Source organism: Sparus aurata, chromosome 4 (genome assembly GCF_900880675.1).
Source record: "Sparus aurata chromosome 4, fSpaAur1.1, whole genome shotgun sequence".
NCBI lineage: Eukaryota > Metazoa > Chordata > Actinopteri > Spariformes > Sparidae > Sparus > Sparus aurata.
In genome coordinates, this window is record NC_044190.1 from 8997838 (window position 1) to 9021034 (window position 23197).

The 23197-nt window shown below is 42.7% G+C and overlaps 1 protein-coding gene across 1 annotated transcript in view; it reads left to right on the top strand.

Annotated features, from left to right (window-relative positions):
* Nucleotides 1–18200, top strand: part of tnfaip8l3 (tumor necrosis factor, alpha-induced protein 8-like 3) — a 30156-nt gene extending 11956 nt beyond the window's left edge. The window contains exon 2 of the mRNA XM_030415583.1: nucleotides 17096–18200. Coding sequence (XP_030271443.1) covers nucleotides 17096–17658 — 563 coding nt within the window. The 3' untranslated portion in view covers nucleotides 17659–18200. The remainder of the gene's footprint in view (nucleotides 1–17095) is intronic.
* The last annotated feature ends 4997 nt before the right edge of the window (nucleotides 18201–23197 follow it).

Consider the following 23197-nt stretch of genomic DNA (forward strand, 5'->3'; position numbering starts at 1 on the left):
ATGCTATTACTAGATCACGACTGGACAATGTGACTCTATATCTACGTGTACATAAAAAGGTTTATAAGGTTTCCTTTAATTCAACAAGTCACAAAACTCTGTGATTTTGTAAAAGAAGTCTGGAGCTGATTTTCCACCCCCTCCGGAGGACAGAGATCCAGTCTTAATGTGGATGAGGAGAATGCATTTATAAAACCAGGTGTAAAAGCAAAGTCAAGATCAGATCTTTTATTATCCGGATGTATCCACATGCTGATTCCAGCTGTAAATGGAGTGAAGTTTTACTTGTCCTCTGTCCAGCCATGGAGCCTTCAGTGTATTCTAGACACACTGTGGTTGCTGCAACACTTCCTGTAAGACAAAACAGGTTCCCAGACTTCAAAACACATGGCTGTTTCATTTAACCTTTATTTAAATTCATGCTGAGAGTGCACTAAAAACGTTTTTCCCAAGTTTTGTCTTTGCACGCAGGACTTCGATACAATCCCATGAATGGGTCAGATAATGACGACAGGACCAGATTAATAAGGAAGTGATGTCTGATGGCAAGTCATCGTCAAGGGCTTTAGAAACAAATAGAAACCGTCTGTCACGTCTCACTGTAAGAGAGGCTGACCCAACCTTTTCATACAACAAGCGATGATGAGAAGAATAAGTGTCCCCAGTCATGAATCTTATCTTGTAGTTTGAGTCCTTATTGTGTTGTTGAAACGATCGGTGGACGTTTAAAAAAATCTGCCTTTTCTTCACACCGAAAATTCAGCATTTCTTCCCCTCAACCAACGCCCACCTGACTGGATTTGTCAGCGAATGTTCGTGGCAGAGTAGTTTTCCAGAGAAGCTCCCAGAGGAGAAAGGCAGAGAGGGGAGACAGCCTCCAGCCAGTTCCCATGCCCGCTTCACCGGCTAGCTGTGGCCTGGCTCTTTACTTAGCTAAACAATGGCACATCAGCAAACCACAGCTGGTGAAGACATTAGCTTTAAACCAGAGGAGAGGTCAGAGGGCACGGATCTCACCCGGCTGTGTCCTAACAGGATGTCTCATCCTCTGAGGACCAGCCGCGTCTCTGGTCCTCATGATGAGGAGTGGAAGACAAGGGTAGAGCTAAAGGTGGAGGTCAAATCACTGATCTCTCCCTCTCCCTTCTCTCTCTCTCATCCTTTGCCTTGTGACAGCTGATCAAGCCAGCGGCACGTTAATCAATCAGACGTCTCCGGCTGCTGCCTCATTCCGCCTCGTCTCTCTGGTTCAGCTCTACAGGGACATGGCCATTAAAACTAAGAGACAAAGAAAGAGATGAAGGATGGAGCATTAAATAAGGCTGCACGGCGGCCAGAAGCAATCTGTTCTTGTGTCCCTCCTGATTCAGAGACACTCCTAAGTGCTTTTCCCTCGACTGTTCCTCACAGTAGGGACTATTAGACCGGTCCCAGGATAAACACACTTCTAGTTCCAAACACCGTCTCGTCCTGTATTAACAGACCTCTTCATTACAAGTACATTAACTTTCATCAGCTGACTCATGACAGGTTTGTTTGAGTAAGTTTAATCTGTTATGCGTCTGCCAGTAAAGCTGAGTCAAGCCTTGATTTGCTGCCCGTTGCTATTAATTCTGATCAGCTATAAACAGTGAATATCCCAGAATGCGCTGGCCATGTTGCCATATTCCATCTTCATTTAGACTGCTTGTTAAAGCCACCGTTTGGAATTTTCCAGGAAGTGACAAAAAGTAAAGAAAATGAAACTTGAACATTTGTGCATGAGTCATGTAGATCAGTTTAACTGCAGTTGTGGATAACAATGAAGACAAACTTACCCATGATCCCACGCTACTTACATCTTTTGTTTTGTTTTGATTGAGGAACCTCTGGTGGCAGAAATCACATACTGTTTGTTTAAACCAATATAATCACCAGACAATATAATGTTCGAGGGTTTATTATGCAATCAGACAGACTCGCTTTGTGGTTTCTTATTCCAACATATTCTTTGTTAATGTCCAGACCTCTGTCTAGGTTTCAGCATGCTCAAAACAAACAGCCACAGTCAAAAGGTCAGTCGAAAAGCCTGCTGTTATAGTAATGATCAGCAAAGAAATGAGGGGAACAGTGCATATTTATGGAAATTCTTAATTTTTAACAACCCTCCACATCCGGCCAACAACTGCACGACGCGGTCTTGAGTGTCGGATTGTTTGTTTCGTACCCCGATTACTGATATCGGAAAGGTTTTTAAGACACTGTTCAACCATCCAACAAGCACTTGGTTTGTCTTAAGCCCTATTCGCACGGGACTAGTATAATCCAGTAATTTGTAATAATTGCAGAGGTTGTCTGTGATCTTAATCCCGTGCAAATCTGCCATGTCCATAATTTGTAAAGTAAAAATTCCATCGCAAATTACCTACCATATTTTGCCAAACACAGAGGTAATTTGATAATATTAGTCCCATGCGAATCGGCATCTCTGTGATTTGGGGTCTTTTTTTTATTTTTCTTAAGGTTTTTTTGTGTTTTCCGTGCCTTCTTTCAGCCTTTTTTCCCGGTCGAGAATTATGGAGGCTGCGTTGGCAATTATAAATGATTTTGACAGCATTTTGGGATAAGCAAAGTCTGTGTTTTAACTCGAAATTATCCCTCGGATATGATGTCAAGGCTCTGCGTAACCTCTGTGTTTGGCGAAATATGGTAAGTAATTTGTGGTGGAATTTTTACTTTACAAAGTACGGACATGGCAGATTTGCACGGGATTAAGATCACAGACGACCTCCGCAATTATTACAAATTACTTGAGGTCCCCAGGTTATACTAGTCCCGCGCGAATAGGGCTTTAGTTGTCCTCACATGCACTTCAGAGCTTAACAGCACTCTCGCCTGTATCTTAAAGGAGAACTTCGGTCGATTTAAACATGCAGCTTCATTGCTCAAGCTACCCTTGACTTGCCAGTACCGAAGACGCAAACACATTTGGTCCAACCATTACAGAGCTCCTTGAACGCAGATTTAGCATTGAACGCTAACAGCATGGGGTCAGAACTTTACACTGTGTTTTAAGCGTCTTAACATGCTCCACATCTCACACCAAAAGGTATGCAACATCAGCAGACACCTTAGCACACAGCACTGTAGCGTGTATGACTCAAAATGAATAAAAAAGTAGTTAAAACAGTGTGTTTGTGCAAGCAGCTACTTACCTGTTTGTTGACATCCGTGTGTTCCGGTAGCTAGACCAAACTAGTCAATCCGTCGAGCGTGCACTTACTCCCTCACTGGCGGAGACGGAAACGTATTCCAGCATTTTCGTGTGTATGTTCATAATGTACATGTCCATGTTACAACCTGTCATGAGCCATGAGCCTTACAATAGCCTGTTAGCCTGTTAAGTGCACACTCGATAGATATGCTAGTTTGGTCTAGCTACCGGAAGACGCGGATGTAAGTAGCTCCTTGCACAAACACACTGTTTTAACTACTTTTTTATTCATTTTGAGTCATACACGCTACAGTGCTGTGTGCTAAGGTGTCTGCTGATGTTGCATAACATTCGGTGTGAGATGTGGAGCATGTTGAGATGCTTAAAACACAGTGTAAAGTTCTGACCCCATGCTGTTAGCGTTCAATGCTACGTCTCCGTTCACGGAGCTCTGTAATGGTTGGACCAAATGTGTTTGCGTCTTCGGTTCTGGCAAGTCAAGGGTAGCTTGAGCAATGAAGCTGCATGTTTAAATCAACCGAAGTTCTCCTTTAATAGCACCCTACCGCAATATGAAACATAATGGGCTTTGCATATTCACAACTTTAGCTAAATTCACTAATTATCCACTTATCAAATATATGTAGCTTGTGTGATGTCATTAGAACATGCACAGTATAATATGTGACATCCGGATAAAGGATTGACATGTGTAACTATTTAAAAAAATATATGATGTATCAGGCAACGTTTCTTTTGTTACATAAATACGTAAAAATTTCTGAAATCAACAGTTCTGATTATTAAACAATATTCACCAACATGTGAACTTATGAACTTCATTGCTTCCATGATGAATTGCGCAGATGTGTCACTGCTACCTCAATTATAAAGATGTATATCTTTTGACATTTCTGGGCTACGGTTTCTTAGTTCTTGGCTCAAATACACGCTGATTCTCATGTTTCTGCACTGAGCTGATGCTGACTGATGCATCGACCCAGCAGACATATCCAGTCAATGTAAATCTGTTGAATTACTGCGCTGGCGAGACTTTCAAGGGAAACCACGGCGGCCATTTGCTCTTCATCATCGTCTCATTGGGATAAAATTCACACAGTCCTCCAACAAAAAGATCATAATGTGTGACTCATGGGATCAGGACTTGGTCTGAGCATTTGTTGCGTTTTAACTGCAAAGTGAATGAGGCACTTTATCATCAATTAGAAGTTTTTCGCGAGGATGTAGTTTTTTGTTTCTCATCCCATCCATATTCCCCATTCAGGACAAATAAGTTCAGATCAGAGAGAGAGATAGATAACACCTGCACAAACCATTACCAGAGCAAATAAATCATAACATCCATTTGTCTTGTCCGCAGAGTTTACACAGCAGTGTGCCTTTTACGAGCCTCGGGGTGCTGCAAGGAGGATAAATCGGTATTTCCTGCCGTTGCACTGTCTTCCAGTAAAGCATGAGGAAGCTGTAACCTGCACATTCCAGTTTCAGCCGGAGACACTAAATGATCCACATGTACAAAAGGGAACGAACTTTAAACTCCATGACCCCACTTCACACAAATGGGAGTCATTAAGGTATTAAAAGGGAGTTATTTATTAACCCTAAAGGTCTGGATGCCGCTCTACATCCTGAGCAGCTGTTAATGGCACGGCGAATGACCAGGGTGCCCTTTGGAAACTGGCTCCGAGTCAGATTTAACAAGTCATGAATAATGCACATTAATGCACTACGCTCTCCACTGTTTCCCTCTCTCTCGCTCTGTCTCAGTAGAAAGCATATCTTTCTAAATCTTTATGATCCCCGGTGACTTTCATCTCCATATAAACACACACATGCTCTACATCAGACAGAGAGGGGGGAGGGATGGTGTGTGTTTGAGTCATCTTCTGATTAGAGCAGTAGGAGTCAATAATACGCCAGAACGGAGCCTTTGCAGGTCCAGAGTAAGCAGAGGAGACACATGACATGAAGCAACAAAGACAGCCTCAGTGCCTTCATGTATGAAGGCCTACATCGTGATGGATCGTTACTGGGGCTGTCACGAATCAGATTTTCACTATGTGGCCAATAGATTTCACCATAACAATATTATGGTGACATCTATCCACAGGTTTCCTGGGGACATCACTGGGGAAATGTGTGTGGGTGATACTTCCGGTGCACTGCAGGAGTATCATGATAACTGACACAAGTGTTAGCTAAGTGGGCTTAGCAATGATAATAATAGTTTTAGTGACAGGACGCACTTAAAGTTGCACCCATGATGAAGTGGTAAAGATGGAAAGAAAATGTACAAAATCCAAGAAAGCTCCCAGACAGGCAAGGTAACTTTTGCTAGGTGCCAAGGTGCGTCCCGCTCCTGTGAGTCATCTCCCACCAAGGCCGGATTATCCATAGACTGGATTGGGCAAGTGCCCAGGGGCACCAACCATTGACAGCCAGTGGGGGGGCACCTCATTATAAAAGCTTTAAAAATCTTTTACGTAAATGTTTATATTATTCACTGGAAATTGTTGAAAGACCATACATTACTCGTTTATGAATATCAATTTCATAAAAATAACAACAATATATAATAAATCAAGATTACATGACCCCATCCCCCCCCCCCCTCGGTCAGAGTTGAGCTGGTCCACAAAGCAGCGAGAACATGAGGAGGAAGAACTGCGGTCACTAGCAGCAGGTGCAGTGCTGACGAAGCTGAAGCTAACTGTGGAGACGGTACCACCAGCGGGGGAGAGCCCTCAGTGCTACTGCACAGTTACCGCACACGGGCTTGTGGCGTGTCAAGCGTCTGGCGTTTTGTTCCGTTTGCAGCTCTTTCGGACCGGCACTGCCTCTGTCTCCATGCCTGCTGCTGCTGCGGTGGTTGGTTCCGCTGCTGCCCACCTTGTGCCAACTGCCGCGGCCGCTTTCCTCTCCATGTATTCTGCCCTCAGCTCCTCTGCCAGCTGCTGCAGGACTTTCCTCTGGGCTCTCCTGCTGCTGGTGTTCCTTGAGTAAGATGTGGGCATTGATCCCAGCCAGGTCGAGGATGTTATAGAAGACCGTCACCGGCCGTACCGCCTTTGACGGAGTGTCCTCGCCATCTGGTCCGGGACGTCCACACCGTACTTGGTGTTGTTGTAGTACATCACAGACTCTGGTTTTGCCTTCGCCCCACTAAAGGTGCCCACACCTGTGCAGGTGCTCAGGATGCAGACATTCTTCCTCTCATTTCCCTGCTACACAGTCAGAGTCTCATCACCACACTTCAGTGTTGAACAGCTCGCCTTCTGTTTCACGGAGGGGTTTTTGTTTGCCCATGGTTTCAACCAGGCTAAATAATACAACTATATAGTGACTCACTTACAAGTAAATTCACAAAGAAACACAGCTGGAGACCACTAACAAAGGTAGAGAAGAGAGACAATGAAAATAGCAAACCCTGCGAAATGATGTGCGGTCAATATGACCGCTTATGGCCAAAATAGGTAAAACATTTTTCTTTTGTGTAATTCATATAAAAAACTGTTTTAAATCAAAATACAGACACCTTCAGGAAAAGTCATGTAACAGCAGTACTGCATTTTTTAATTCAACAAAGTTATCGCACATATAAATTTGAATCTTGGCCGTTCTAGTGCTGGGTACTCTTTTCGTGGTTCTTGGTGCTTTTGCAATATTGTTGTTGTGGCATTCATGCCAATAAAGCGAATTTGAATACAATTGAATTAAATAAACCTTTCGATTCTTGCCTATAGACTGATAAGTGTTGTATTTACAAATTAACAATACATCCAGATTTCTTCAGATTTGTATTGCCAATGGGAATTTAAATTTAAATGTCAGGCGATGTTTTCCTCAGGGAAATTATTATTTTTCAAGCTTGCTACCTCCCTCTGTCAACCACAATCTGTCTCCTCTGTCAATAAACTCGATTCAGCTCTGTTAAATAACAGGTGTTACAGGTGTTATCATTTGAATGTTGACTAGGGTCTATATATTAAAGCTGAGATTAATTCTGAAACACATGTAAAACCAAAACAGCCCAAAATTCATTTTCTTCATGTAAGACCACGTCTAGGAACGGGCTGCTGCTTCTGACTCATTTGGATGTAACACATTCACGCAGGTAGTGATGCGCAGCATGTGGACAGCAGTGTGTGAGAGAAATGATCCTCATTAACAAGAAGCAATTTGCTTATGCAAATAAATAAATCTGTTTAAACTAGATATTTATATGCCACAAAAAAATATTGAGTGTGTGTGAGAGAGAGAGAGAGATTTGATCCGTTGTGTGATAGTGGAGCGGAGAGTCAGCAGCTGGATTTTGCACCCACAGTCAGTAGTATTAGTAGGTTTATAGGCAAACAAACAAGCAACAACCACTACGATCATTATTCATTGTATTATTACATTTGTGGGAAGTTATTACAATGCAGATGTTCACGTCCTCACAAACATAATAGTTAATGATAGTTATTATTATAGTTATAGTTAGTAATAGTTATTTTTGTTACATTTGTGATTTGTTACGTTTTGCGGACATTATTACATTGGCGGGCGTTGGGGCGGGGGGGGGCATTTGAGGTATAGTGCCCAGGGGCACCAAATGGGGTTAATACGGGCCTGTCTCCCACGACATGATCATGTGCTGCAGTCGTAGCCACCATGGATCTAACAATTAAAATCTGGATAAAGCTTTGGAGGTGGCGGCCTGTTCAGTATTTTTTTCTTTCAATATTTGGATTAAGGTTATATACGCCATGTGCCGGGAACCCCCAAAAATCTCCCTCTTTTTCACAGCCTGATGTTGGTAGGTACGGCGAACTGACAAACACAAACCTTGCTTCCTTGTAGAATGACACTGGAAAGTAAATACATCTCCTTCCAGCTCCACTAGTTAAGCTTTGGTACCAGCTGGCACAGCACACCATCCTCTGCTCCCCACTCCAGTCCACTGGCCTCTCAGGCTTGCTGAACACCAACCCTGCAGGCTATTAAAAAACCCTTTACTGTTGCTGAATGACCCTCTCCATTGTTTTCCTCAGGCCTTGTAAATGCAGCCAGAGTGAGTCTGCAGCGAGTCCTTATAGGAAACCAAGAGCAGATGAAAAGGCCAAGGCAAAAGAAGTGGAAGTCAAGCTGTCACCCCCCGTTTACTCCCCCTGAACTGAGAGCATTTCCCCTGACATTTTCTGAGCGTTGATGCATTGTTATCCTCGTGTTTGTTCGCTGCGAAATGGCAGAGCTGATGGGTGTCAGACTTTAGTACTGCTACAGTATGAGCACACAAGTTGGCAAACTTTAAAGTCGGCCTGTCTGTGATGTGAAAACGTATGCAACTACAGCAGGAGTCCAACTTTACAGCACACATGAGGCAAACAGGGATTAGCGCTGTGCTGCTGTTTCCCTTATAAAAGAGAGTATCTGAAAAGGAAAATGTCTGGAAAATGATTGTCGTTTTAGCATTTACAGGGTGCAAAGAATGGCCTGGCAACCACTCATTTCAGAGCGGCTATTCAGTATTAAAATACATTACTGCTATTACTGTGAATGGAAAATAGGTTGCACATGGAAAGTGAATGTATAACGCTGAATTCCGAGCAGACCTGGGCAACGAGGAAGCTCTGCAGAGCTCAATAGCTCATTGTTTTGTCACTCGGCATGAACACACCTAACCTGTCCTGCCGTTTTGCATCCCTGAGCGAGAATGTCTGTCAGCGACCTTTCCTGTTTGGACCGATAATGTTTAGAGGAAGGAGTGACAGGTGGTGAGCAGCCAACAGTTCAGTAAACACGTGTTTTTCTTTCATCGTTCTAAACGGGCAAGAATTTATCCAATACAACCCGGCTGTTTGTTGTGTGAGCACATACAAGCACCTGTGGTGAACACATGTAGGCGCGTCTATCTGGGGCACCTGTGCAGAATGTGACCTGGTCTTGAACGTGTTGTCATTAGCAACCCCATACAGCAATGTGCTCCGTGATTGTGTGTGTGTGTGTGTGTGTGTGTGTGTGTGTGTGTGTGTGTGTGTGTGTGTGTGTGTGTGTGTGTGTGAGATTCAGATACCTGATACAGTCAGGATCTGGAGTCCTGCATAAGCGCTGAATGGGTCAGAGCAAAAACATCATAATTAGTGGCTGCAGAAGTAAACAACTCAGCTATTCAGGCACAAAACTCAGGAAAGAACATAATTTGAAAATTTGTATGAAAGTACATTTACTGTTTTTTTTATTTGGATCATTAGATAGTTTAGTTCCCCATTTGTTCTTTCGATTTCAGGATGTTTTTTCTTTACTGCTGTTTAATTTAGATTTTTCAGTTTCTTCACTTCTATCATATTTTGTTTAAAGATTCTGCAGTTTTACATGTGTTTTACTTAAAGTCTGTTCACTTTCTGTCCAAATAATAATATGTATATATAAAAATCAAAACAAAAGAGCAAAAAACTGAAAGAAACTTCAAAATTCATGGTTAAATAATCTTCTGCAGATCTAGCACACAATTCATAACATGCAGAGTTTGGTATCATTAAAGAATCAATCATTCATGCTGGTGGAGAGTCGTGTGAAGTTTCGTAGTCCACAAGACATTTCTGGAAATTCACAGCCTCACAGCATTCTCCTAAAAAAACGATTTGGGGCATTTGTTTTTAAATGTGAAGAAATACATGAGAATAAAAAATGCTCCAGAAATGTTTTGAGGGCTTTTACATTTCCCCAACGTTCCATCAGCACGAGGCTCAGTACATATTTACTGAATTTTCATAGTTATGCTATTCACTACTTTAGCTCACACTCACCCATTTACACATACAAAAGTTCCCTTATTACAGCCTGACATGAGTACAGTTCTGCTGATGAAAGTGTATTAACACACAAAAGGCTGCAGTGGAAATTTGTCATTTTCTTTACAGCATTTAAAGTACCAGTTGAGCTGAGTACTTTACAAATCCATTGATTTTTTATCAAAATTGTCAAGTACTGTAAGAGGCTTTCTTTACAATCAAATGAATGTTCAACTAAATGTCAAGACATGATACATGTGTGATTTTAAAATGTTGATTTTGTCACGTGTAGCCACATGTCACAACAGCTGGTTTTCTACTTAGAACAGAAAAAAATTGTGATTGTGTTGGACTTTTGTTAACATACTGAATATAGTTGACTCCTTTTATAGGCTTCTTGCTCATCTTTGATCTCAGTATGAATAATTACCCTGAGCGGCTGAAGCTAAACACAGAAGAATATCTTTAATCATCACTGTAAACAAGCAGTCTTCTTATGATGATGAATGACTGCATTCTGTTTATCTCAAAGCCGTTTATTCTGCTGTCCAGACATGAAGCCCAACAGCCTCTGAAAGACACACACATGGATTCACACACACTCACCCTGTGTGTTCTGCAGCGTTCCGGCTAATAAGCCCACAAGTGCCTCCAGCGTTGACTCAGTAAAGGCCAGTCGGCCCTCGTCGCTGTTCGCTGCTGGTCCTAATGGCTCATTCCTCTGGTCGCTCTGGAGCGAGACCAACACAAGCTTCAGGACCGTCTCACAGCTCAGCACGCTGCAGAAAATGTCCAGATTAGCAAGTCATGCCATAGTCATAGTTGTGATTTTTACTGTTTACACCAATAACACGGCAGTTGTAGCTCAGTGGGTAGAGCTGAGGACTAGTAACCAGAAGGTTGCTGGTTCGAGTCCCTGGCTCCCCGGGGTGGGACTGAGCTACATGCCGAAGTATCCTTGAGCAAGATACTGAACCACAAATTGCTCCTGATGTGCAGTTGGCACCTTTGTGGCAGCCACTGCCATCAGCAAAGACTCATCCAGGGAGTACCCTGGCCTTCACCCATAGAGTCACTGGATTTGGCCCCAGTAACCCCCACTGGCGTTATCCTTATTTTCATGAAGAAAACGAAACGAAACCAACAACACATTCTTAATGATGTTTGAGTGATCTGCTTAAGTAGTGATTTTAGAGTGTGAACAGGTGACCACGTGCAAGCGGGAGTCAGGTGATCAGGATTAGGGGGAAATTGTGAGGACATCTGGTGGACAGGTAGATGGATGGCAGATCTGGAAAGTTACTCAAGAAAGTTACTTTTTTTTCCAGTCCTTGTGCTAAGCTAATGTAAAAGGCTTCCTGCTATAGCCATACATTTAGCAGTTTGTTACCAAAGAAACAAGGGCCTGGCGCTACGCTTCTGCATTTGATGCCATTGTACCACTCCAACTGGTACTTCAGCTACAGTGATAATGGTGCTAACAGTAGATAAACCAAGCTGGTGGCCGCATCTGCATGTTGATAATGCACTAAGAAACACATATGAGCTTCCATGCAGATGTGTTGCGATACAACACGTGCAAAATAGTTGAGTCTGTGTGTGTGCCCTCATGGCAAAATGTGGTCCTGGAAACACCTGCTGTAGCAAGAACTAACTAGAGCAATTTTAGAGTATTCTGCCAAGTGTTTACATGTGTGTCAACCATGCAAGACAGTCACGAAACCTTCCAGGTGTGTAGTTGAGATCAAAATTAAGCCTAACTTTGAAGATGGGTGTGGCGAGCAAGGGGGCTGGAGGTAGGGGGGCCTCCCTGGTGTGTAACTGGGATCAAAATGAATGCAGAATTTAAGGATGGATGTGTTCTCATGGAAAGGCTATTTATTTATGTTCCACGTCAGATACACATTCGGATCCAGTCGGAGCATTCTGTCCGCACTCTGCGTTAATTTCCGTATTTTTGCGCGTTTTCTTAAAGCTTACACATACGGACCAACAGAGCAGTACCTCTGGTAGTCGTGGGGGGGGGGCAGAGTAGCAGCGTAGCCAATAGTTAAAAATGGTGGACGTTTATGAGAACAGCTGGAAGGAGGCTGGGCGACAATTAAATGTGAGTTGGACAGTGTAAGATGAATCTGTCTCTGGGAGGCGCCCTCTAGTGACTGTGGTTGTATTGCTTAACATCCCCGCCCAAAGTGAAAGTACGCATATCTATTTTCAGGCTTAAGTGGAGCGTAAATGAGACTTGATAATGAAATAATGGCTGTTGAGTACTCATGTGTCATAATGTGAACATGGTTCACATGTTCTATAGTTTTTATCTTTGTTCAGCTCTGTTTTGGCTATTTTATTTCTACCACACTCTAAATTATTCACAGAACTGTGAACATTGAAACCAAACTTAAAACTAAAGTCAAATTTATTTTGTGTGTACATGACCTTCTTAAAATAAAGTTGATTCCGGTTCTGGAAAGCGTTAAATAATTATATTTACGGATCTGTCTAACTATCGATTTTAGGGAAGATCCATTTCGTGCATAATCTTTATCGCCAGACAAATTACTGTCAGCTGAACAGCCACTTGCTATAAACAATCATTTCATTGACACAAGTGTCTCTGGCAGAAATGAAAATAAATCGGCCCAGATGGACATTTTTTTCAGAGCGCCACTCTGAGCAGGGCAGGTTTGGCGGCTCTCCATGTTCCACACTGGATGTATGTTCTGATGCAGTGCAGCAGAAACTGTTGACTCAGCGCTCTAAAAACATCAGGCGGAACAAAGAGAGACTGTCTGGTCAACAGCCGCGGCCAGAGAGCAGCAAGCACCTTACTAATCCTGACGTTAAAAGTAAACTCCACCATCTCCCAAAACACTCTTGTGTAACCGCTCTGATGGGCCGGCGGCTGCTGCGACCGGCCCGACTTTGGCGGAGAACTGGTTTGTTTTCAGTCTCTTACTCTCACATGCAGAATGGCCACTTTACTTTGTGAAACCTTCACACTTGAGGAGAAGTGATGAGAGAAAATAATGAGCAGGCAGGGGAGAAAGTGTGAAAGCAGGAGGGAGATAAGCGAGGGGAGACGGTCTTCTCTCCTGACAGCTCGGACTCTTCTGTAACTGGTTCTGACAGTCTGGCTCAAGCATGTCACTCATGCCAGCCTCTGGGTGACAGGCTGTATGTGAGTGTACCAGAGAGCTCGGACTTCTCAGAGTCTCCTTGTGTGCACTTCTACTCATCTATCCTCGCTTACTGTATGTGCTAAAATCTCACCCACCTCCTTCCCCGGCACTCTGACTCACACCTCGAGCAGCCTCACGTCCATTCCTCACAGTGTTTTTTTTCCCCCCACACTTCTTCATTTCTGCTTACATTCTTCGCCGCTCTCGGATGTGCAAACAGACTTGAGACAGGGGTCAAGGCAAGTGAGTCGACAGCCACCTGCTGGTCCTCATAAACTGGCTCCGGGCTGTGTGTTGAGGGGTGGCAGGAGAATAATTAGTCCGTTTTTAGCTCAGCACTAAAAACAGAAAAGATCAAATCTTTGGTGCAGGACTCTTTTCAGTTAAGCTGATCTTTGCAGTGATAGCTGCAGATGTTGAACTGAAAAGAAGAGAAATTCATTGAGAAAGTCACACACGCTGGTTGGATCCAAATCCAGATAGACCGAACGACGACTGGCCTGACAAGGCCGGCTTTATGGAGCGAGCTGTCACCTTTTCTAGTTTGCCAGGGTTTCAGAAATCTATCCAGTCGGGTTTCTGAATATCAGAGGCTCAGTGGAACAAAGAGCTGCTTCAGAGAAACAGGAAATAACAGTGACAAAGAGAGCCTGTTGATGAGAGGCACAGATCTGCCTAATGAAAACCAGTTATATGTCCCGGTGTTGCAATCCAAATATCATGGAAACCACAGTGTTGCTGTTGTGGAGCATATGTGTGTGTTATCTATCCATCACTCCAGGCCACATTATTTACATTTCGTTGCTTTAAGAGCAGTTTCTAAACCACAGCCTGCAGCGATGGGACGCTCTAAGATGGGTCACTGGATGCCACTCTTTGTACTGAGAGCTGCTAGTGGTCACAAGATATTGCACTTGAGGATAGATTTGTTCTTTCAGTGATGCAAAATAATTCCTTCCACATAACTACAACTGTACAATCCTATCCTACAATCCTATATGTGTAGAGGATGTACTTTTTATTCTATTTTACTTCAAGCTGCACTCGTTCATTGTGTTGATTGTACGTCCCGCAACGCAGAAGCTTTCGTTCAGTCCCACCACTCTCATCAATCTGGTTTTCGTCCGCTGCAGCCAGATGTTTTCAGGGGGAAAAATTGTTCAATACCTGCCCAGCAACCAAAACGCCGTTGGACAAAGTTAGCGACTAAGAGATGAAGAAAGTGAAACATTTAGCAGCTACGGAGCCAGATATTTCCCTCAGGAGTCAGTAGAGACCAAAACAGAGCTAGAGGGAAAGTGGATATAGGCTTCCATTTGAGTGTGAATTGGCAATTGTTAGCTAATATGTTGGCCATAACTTTATAATGCCTTTTCCAAATCGGTCAGAAAAGAAACCCACAAACACCCGCTAACATATGGCTTTCACGGGTCACAGTTATTCATGGACTCCCCCTCGGATCAGCTGTAATGTGAACACAACATCCGAGCAACATTCGCCACTATTGAGGCCCGATTTTTATGATGTGTGTTGAAGGTTGAAGGTCTTTGGCTTAATACTTCTCAATTCATCTCTGTGTAAGCAGCACTTGGACATCGTTCAAGTTGGAGCTGAGTTTGAAAAAGAGACCTAAGTTAAAGATATTAAAAAGTAACCACGGATAGTGGCTTCTGTTATCAGCGCATCCAAGTCATGTTCAGTCACCTCTGGATGAAGTCTGCTGAGGTTTATGATCCGACCTGTTTTTCCAGCATGTTCATGATGACAAATGTGACACCCAAGAAAAAAACAAGGGCACAATATTTTATAATATTCAGGAGGTTAACCCACAATTTAAAGCACCAATTTTAATTTTTTTTTCCTTATATCAAAAGCCTTGATTAAATGTTCTTTCATGCAAGCAGTTAGTATTTACTTGGATTACATTTAGTCACCCCCGCTCTCATGAAGCATCAGACTGTATGTATCGGGAAATGAATGTAGACAAAGACATTTGCTGTATTAGATGTAAATGTCACAGTGGGCTAATTATATGTACGAAATGTCATCTGGCTTCAGACGAACACGTGAAATGCCGAGGAGAGGATTTCTCCCAATTGTTGTGCAACCTCTTGTGTATGTGCGATTTTAATTAACACACGCGTGGACATATAAAGAGGAACACGCACGCAGATGATGCGACGATGGTGTGAATTCTAAACGGTCGCGTAGCTGTCTGTTTTAATCAAATTAAAATGACAACAAAGCAGGTGTTCCTCTTTGAATCGGGGCTCATCTGCTGCTCTGTATCGAGTAAGGACGCCCCCATCCATTCTCTCTCTCTCTCCCTCTCTCTGTGGACATACATGTGGAGGAGGCTGACAATGTGCCCAGGCTTCAGTAGGGAAAAGTGAGGTGTCATTCCTGAGCTTTAATCATAATTGGAGTTATCTGGTGTGTAATTTGTATTTGGGTGGCACCTAAATAAAACCCCCTTCCGTCCTCCCACTCCACACTCTCACGCAGACACGTGTTAAGCTGCTGCCGCCGCTGTATGAGCACACGGGCAGTCTTTGATGTTCTCCTCTGGGATAAATTGCGACTGCAGTGGGACACGATGTGAAACTGTGATCACTCTGGACACGTAGAGAGACAGCGCGAGGGGTTCTTATCGGTGTACAGCTGTTTGATGTTATCCACAGCAGATAGTCATTCCTCCCAAAGTCGGCCAACCACACTCCAGGAAGGACGCCGCCCTGCTTTGAATGCGGCTTCACCGCGTTTCATCTACTCCCCAGCCTGATCAGACTGTGCTCTGAATTGAGTTTGTAACTTTTACAATATCTGTAATCCGCAAATGATGACACATTTCGCTTTCTGTCAAATAAACTTTTAGTTAGTAAAAGTTCTGTGGATCCAAGTTTGGAATGGATTGGATTTAGCCTTTGTTCATGCCAAACACACTGAATCATCCGAGAGTGTTTTGCACCAGTGCTGTGCCTTTAGTTTTTTACTGGGGTCGCATTTAATACTGCTACCAGTTGTCTTGTTACACAACAGCAAGTTGTGTAACAGAAAAAAAGTCCTCCTCGGAACAACTAAGAAAACTTACCCAAACTCAGCCTTTTTGAGCACACAGTTCTTTATGTAAGGACAAAGCAGAGTCAGTGGCAAATGGAGAACGGAAGAACCCTTATTTTCTATTTACCCTTATAGGTCAACAGAGTAGTGAAAGCTTTGTCCACGTGACAGTCAGCTGTTACATGTAAAGACACCGACTGGATGTTAAGGAGCGGTGGTTAAATACCACCATAATAGAGATAAACGTTGTTGTTGTTTTTACAATTATCTGTCATCTGTATGTATTAAAAAATACATGAATACAATCTTTCAATATCTCTTAAAGGCACAACACACTGTCTGTTAAAGGGTAACTCCACCAATGTCACGCAGTAAAGTGTGTTTACAGGATTTGTCACTGGAAATCACTGGAGGCAATATATCAGATTAAATTAAAAGGCCTTCTACTACACTTCTCACAAATGCAGTAGTGCTCTCCAAGACCTCTAAACACATTTTAATTTGTACAACTGTTGGAGTTACCCTTTAATCTGTCAGGTTACCAAATGCCAAGTCTTTCCCTCAAGGGTTGGTAGAGACCAACGCAGAGCTACAAAGAGACTAAACATTGGACTTATTCATCACTTGAACATGAACGAGACTACAAATAATAAAGTTAGTATATGTTTACAGGATGAGTGGCTTGGAAATGTCAACTTCATCCACCCTATTCCAAGACCCCTTCATACCTTTGCTTGAATTAAGGGCATGATATCATATTGATATACTGCCAAGCCTGAGAACAGGATCATTATTGTACTTGTTTGATCCATCCACTCCCAACATGTAGCACTAATCCAAAAACAACTTGTCTTCTTCTCTCCCTTCAGGACATGAGAGCTTTAACTCGCGCTCCCTGGCCCTGCAAGCCCAGAAGAAGATCCTGAGCAAGATGGCGACCATGGTGGTGGCCAACATGCTGACAGACGACACCAGCAGCGAGATCTTGGACGAGCTCTACAAGACGAGCCGGGAGTTCACCAAGAGCAAGAAGGAGGCCCACAAGATCATCAAGGACGTCATCAAGATCGCTCTGAAGATCGGCATCCTGTATCGCAACCACCAGTTCAGCCCCGACGAGCTGGACACGGTGGAGCGCTTCAAGAAGAAGATGAACCAGGCGGCCATGACGGCGGTGTCGTTCTATGAGGTGGAGTACACCTTCGACAGGAATATTCTGTCAGAGCTCCTGCTGGAGTGCAGGGACCTGCTTCACACCCTGGTCGAGCAGCACCTGACCGCACGCTCACATGCTCGTATCGATCACGTTTTCAACCATTTCGCCCACGGGGAGTTCCTGGCGGAGCTGTACGGGGACGGAGAGGAGTACAGACTGTCTCTGAGGAAGATCTGCAACGGCATCAACAAACTGCTGGACGAAGGAACGCTTTAACCTCTCACACCTGACCTCGTTCACCTCTCGCTGGTTTCTCCTGCCTCCTTCCATTTCCATTTCCCTTTCCCTCGCTCACCTCTGCTCTATCTTCTTTTCGCTCTCGTCTTCCTCTTTCCTCTTCACCCATTTCCATGACGCTAGTTGTAACATCCTGCTGCTGTGGTTCAATGAGGGAATTAGACTGTCTTTCCATTCAGTGGATCATTGCTGCACACTGGGACAGCCTGTATCATGTTGTGTGCATTGTAGCATCCCAAGTCATCCTTTTTGTGTGCAAACGTGAACTGTACCAATGGCCAAAAAACATACAGTAGGTATATTTGGATATGGAAGATAATCAGTGGTAGTAATCGGTCTCTCTCTCTTTGTGTGTGTGTGTGTGTGCGTGTGTGCACAAGTGTTTGTATGGGGTTCGCTTGAATAATGTGTTTGTATATAAGACCAACTATGACATGGTGTGTATGTAATATGTATCTGTGTCAAACTTCTCTACAAGGGTGTAACACTTGTCTTTTATTAAAGATTTCTTGTAAACACGATTTTGCAGTTCTTCTGACGACGATCCCTTCACGTGAACTGGGGAAAGTTTGAGGACAGATGAGTTTGTTCCCTCTAGTTGGCAGTCATGATGATAATATTTATCTCATGGCAACATGAAGGGGGAAGCAATGATTTACGTGCCTGCTAACCACTTACTTTCACAAAAATTGCCCATGTTTATTAGAATTTAAACAACTAAAGATAATGCTGCCTCGTTAGGGGAAAAAAGCCACAATGACAGAGAATGGACGGGCGGATCGGATCTGGAAAATAAGCCACAAATGGTGCATTAAGCAACCACTTTCCCGTCCATTTGACCCACATGCACGCCAGGCATAAATTTCCCAACGCTCATTTTGAAACGAGCAAGAAAATCAGTGATTTGTCATGTCTGGTTCATTAGTTGCCCTCTCGTCTATTCTGCTCTGCAGTCCAGGAAAACATATTACTGGTGGCTTGGTGTGACTCCAACTGGGCTGTTTTGGCAGCCAGTGGAGAAGAAGTCCAGCTTTATGTCTCTGTCTCCTCGCAGAGACACAAAACAGACAGACCACCCAGCCGCTGGACCTCCATTTTCTCTCACGTACTTGCGGCAGATTTGTTATATAGTTATAGTTTATTTGAATGTTACTAGAGAAAGGTGAGGATTTATGTCATTAATCGTATTGTATACTTGTATATTGAAACTTTATTCCTTCGTCTACAGCTTCTTGAATCAGATGGTTTAGGAGGAACAGATAGATCATGTAGATAAGTTGTGTTACAGGGAGAGAACACACATATCTATTAAGGTTGTTCTGATTTTGACTGCAGTGAGATTTTAGAAGCCAACAAACATTTCAATTATTCAGCTGACCTTTAAAAGTCTGCCAGAAAAGTCAACACTATTCGTGTGGTACAGCAGAAACAAACACAAGTAAACTAAGGGGTAGTGTCAATTCTTTTACCAGAATAATACGAATATTTTGGAAAACATGTAGAGTGGATCGATTCTACTCTCATCTCTGTTCTGTAATTATAAAGCCAGCAGACTTGGCTTAGCATCAAGACATGAAACATCTGGAGGCAGTCCGCCTGGCTTTCTCCAAAGGTCAAAAAATCCCCCTACCGGCACCTCTAAAGCTCACTAATTAACACATTATTTCTTTTGTTGTGGTCTCCTGGCTAGCATCGCATTCAATGAACGGACACAAAATTGGCATCAATCTTCTCACGCAACTCTCGGCAAGACAGCGAATCCGAGCATTCACGAGTACTGAGCATTTCCACAGCCATCAACTGATCCCGTGAAGTTTGAGGATACAATTTTTGATTGAAGAGGTTTATTATGCTTTTTCATCCGACAACATGGTCTCCAATACAACCAGTGAAGCATAAACTAATGTAGGCAGAAATTAATGGAGTTTGGCCAAAACACAGGAAAGAATATACCAAAGCCTCGGAGACAGAGACTTTACTGAAGGACTGAATCTGACCTCCAACAGCCCAGTTTTCATGGGTGATAATGCAGCACTTGATATAGTGAATGAACTGTTATTATTAAAATCCCTAGTATTGGGTTATATGACTGTTACTGTTAAAAGTAATATATTACTGTTATCCCCAACAATGCTCACTGATACTTGGTCCGTTCATTATATGCAACTTCTTTGTCCTCATTTTCATTGATTCATTTATTCCCCCATTTTTCTCGGAGTTCCTTAGAGTTAAAAAAGTAAAATATAAAATTACAAGGTTTAGTATTTTTGATATCGGAAATAAATATACTCACACATAAATGTAAATTCAGTATAAACTGATCAATTGGATGCATCTGAGGGGGATCGCCTGCATGGGCAGGCCGGGTTGCTTTTGACGTGTCTCTATAGACCTGTTGCTTGTTTCTCTCGCCAGATCTGGCAACACTGGTTAGTTTGCTAATTACTTATGTCCAAACTCTGAGGAAGAAGGCTAAGCTCTGAATAGCCTAATATGAGGTATTATGATGTCACTTATTACTGCACCATGCTAAACTCTAAGCTGGCGAGCGCAAATATGTGTAATCTATAAAATGTTGAACTTTTCCTTTAATTTAAAATCATCCCACACCCTAAATCTCATCCTAAAGGGGTAGTTCACTACACTGGTATTGCGCAACATGTAGGACTCACAAGACATATTAAACAAGGAATGGGCAAAGAAAGAAGCACCGTAACGCACGATATCCTGACTTTTACTCTCTAATCAAACTGGATACTACAATTCCCATAATGCAGCATATCTTCTTTAAAGCCAAACTGCCTGGTATGAACACATCCTTCAAGCCCCCACGCTTGAGTGCATAACTCAGATTTCAACCTCAAGACATCATTAGGGGTCATTTTCTCAGACTTGACAAAGTTCCTCTCGAGCCACAGATGACATTAAACAAGTGTTTTCAGTATTGCAGCTAATAGACCACACACACAACACACAAACAAAATATAGCACCTTCCTTTCTTTGAGGAGGGCTGGCGGACGAAAGTGGCCTCTGACTTAATAAAACCAACCAGAGGATCAGAGGACGAGGAAGATGTCAGCAGCTTCATGTCAGCTGGTGAGAGAGAGGCCCGACTGCTGGCTCACACGTTTGATCCCCACTGCAGAACATCTGTTGCTGCGTGTATTCTTTAATATGTTAACCCTGTGTCTAGCTTAACATCTTGCCAAAGGACTACAGTTGAAAATTAGCCTGCTGGCTAACACTAGCACATTTACAGAAATGCTGATTAATGTGCACTGTCCTTTAAAAAAATAAAAGAAATTAAATGAAAATGAAATGAACGCTACAGTGAACTACCGGGTCATTCACTGTAACTGCCTGAAGGTGGTAAAAACAGTAAAGCTAGTCAAACTACAAAGAGATAAAAGGAAGTTATAGATCAGGATGTGGCCGTGTCACACATTCATTCATTCATCTATGAAGTTTCATTTAAACCAATACGAATGGAAACAAAATCTTGGATGTTTCGGATTTTTGCTTGTTTCGTTCCTTTTTTGTCCTCTTTCACTTTTAATCTGATTTCATGCGCCGTCTCCTTCTACTCTTTGTTCCCCACAGTGTTAGAAAGGAAAGCATTGACCTCTAGTGGTGAACGGACTCCTCACACACAGTAAGACGTCACTGATACTCTATGCTCTCAGTCACAAAATCAGTGTAACTAATGAGAAACAAGTGGCTAATATGGTTTATCCAAAAGATTTCACAGTTGTGTTTTCCTCAGTCGAACTGGATGTTCAAATGAAACAAAGAAACCACATAAACCACCGCTCACAATGGCCCCGTGGCAACAGATAGCAATCTGAATGAAAGAATGGATCAATGTGCCCAAACAAAGGGTCATCTGTCTCAAATAACCACAGGATTTCTTGGAAAACACTGAACAAATAAAGTGTCCTCTGTATAGTGTTTGAAAAGGCTGTAAATAGATGAAATATCAAAAAGCCCCTCCCTCCCTCAATTTCCTCTGGAATGACTCCGTGAGGCAGCGCTCCCGTCTTTGAAGTCATACAAACAGTTCACCCCAGGGTCCCATGTGAAAAGAAAATGTATGTCCTTCCTTCTCTGCCGTGTTCTCTGGAGACTGACTCTGTTTAGACCTTCCAAACAGAGAGTCAGAGGGCATTTTCAAACAACAGAAAGAGACAAATGAATACTGAGTCAACAATTCTTACTCCAACCACACACAGCGACACACAGAGACGATGATTCTCATGTACTTTTTTGTTTGGCTGTCAAGGTCTGTTCACGGGCCTTAAAACAGGCTTTCATGGTGTGTTTACAGGCCTTGACAGCCTTGAGTATGACTGCAAATGTTCAAACAGAAAAGGTTAAGTGTTTTGATGCTCTGATGAAATGCCACAAGTTCTGTCAGTGTCGTTCAAGGCTGAAGACTGTGATGGGTCTCATGATTAGACATGTCGTGATCACTGCTGTTCAAGCGAATCGGAGAGATTCTTCTCTACTGCAAACTTCACAATAAACTAATTACCTGTCTTAACCGGTAATTTATTGGATAATATTCTTAACCATAAAAAAGTCCAATACCTTGCCACCATACCACTTAAGTCTTCTCTGATTAGTGATGTTCCCTAGTCTATTGATATTCACAAACTACATAACTACAATGTAGTTTTTAATCACCACTGCACCAAAAATGTGCACCTGTATGAAATGTATAGTTTGATCATTATTAAAAGCCTCATTTCAGCACAAACTGTGTTTTATTCAGTAAATACATGATGGCAGTAGACTCACTATATATACACACCACAGACTGATGTGAGAATACTTCAGATTTATTCATTGTAAATGAATGATTATATATTTTAAAGGTGCAATGTGTACGAATTTTGGCTGAGATCATTTTTAAAAATGAACTAAAATCATAAACAGAATGTCAAGAGATAACAGGTGTTACATTATGATGTCTTTGTATTGTGTTACAGAGATATCTAAAGTTAGCATACCAACCATCTGGCCTTGGCCCCAAGGACGCTACATTAAAACCTGGACATAGTGTTGGAGACAGAGCCCCATTAAAACCTATGAAAGCTGCTCATTGGCACATAAAGGCAAAATGACTCGACTTCCTGGCGCTAAAAATACCTGGAACTTCAGTGTTGTGTGGCCCATAGAGCGTGCACATTAGAGGCTTCCACCAACCGAGCTGGCTTACTTCTGGCTTAACGCCCGGCTAACTTGAATTGAGATAAAATAATTTAATTATGCGGCTTGTCTTGACTCTCCAAATTTTATTGGAGCGAATGGCTAAATTTATGACAGTGAAGCGAGGTTTGTGATGCTCAAAACAAATGTATCCACCATTTAAGAGATGCTTCTTTGACAAAGTAAGCTAATGGGGAAATGTCTTTACTTGACGTTGTAATTACATGGTTTGGCCACTGTGAAAGTTGGCTTCAAAGCCTGGCACTCTTCCTGGGGACTTGCTGGTCCCCTCCCAGTCCAAAACTGCTG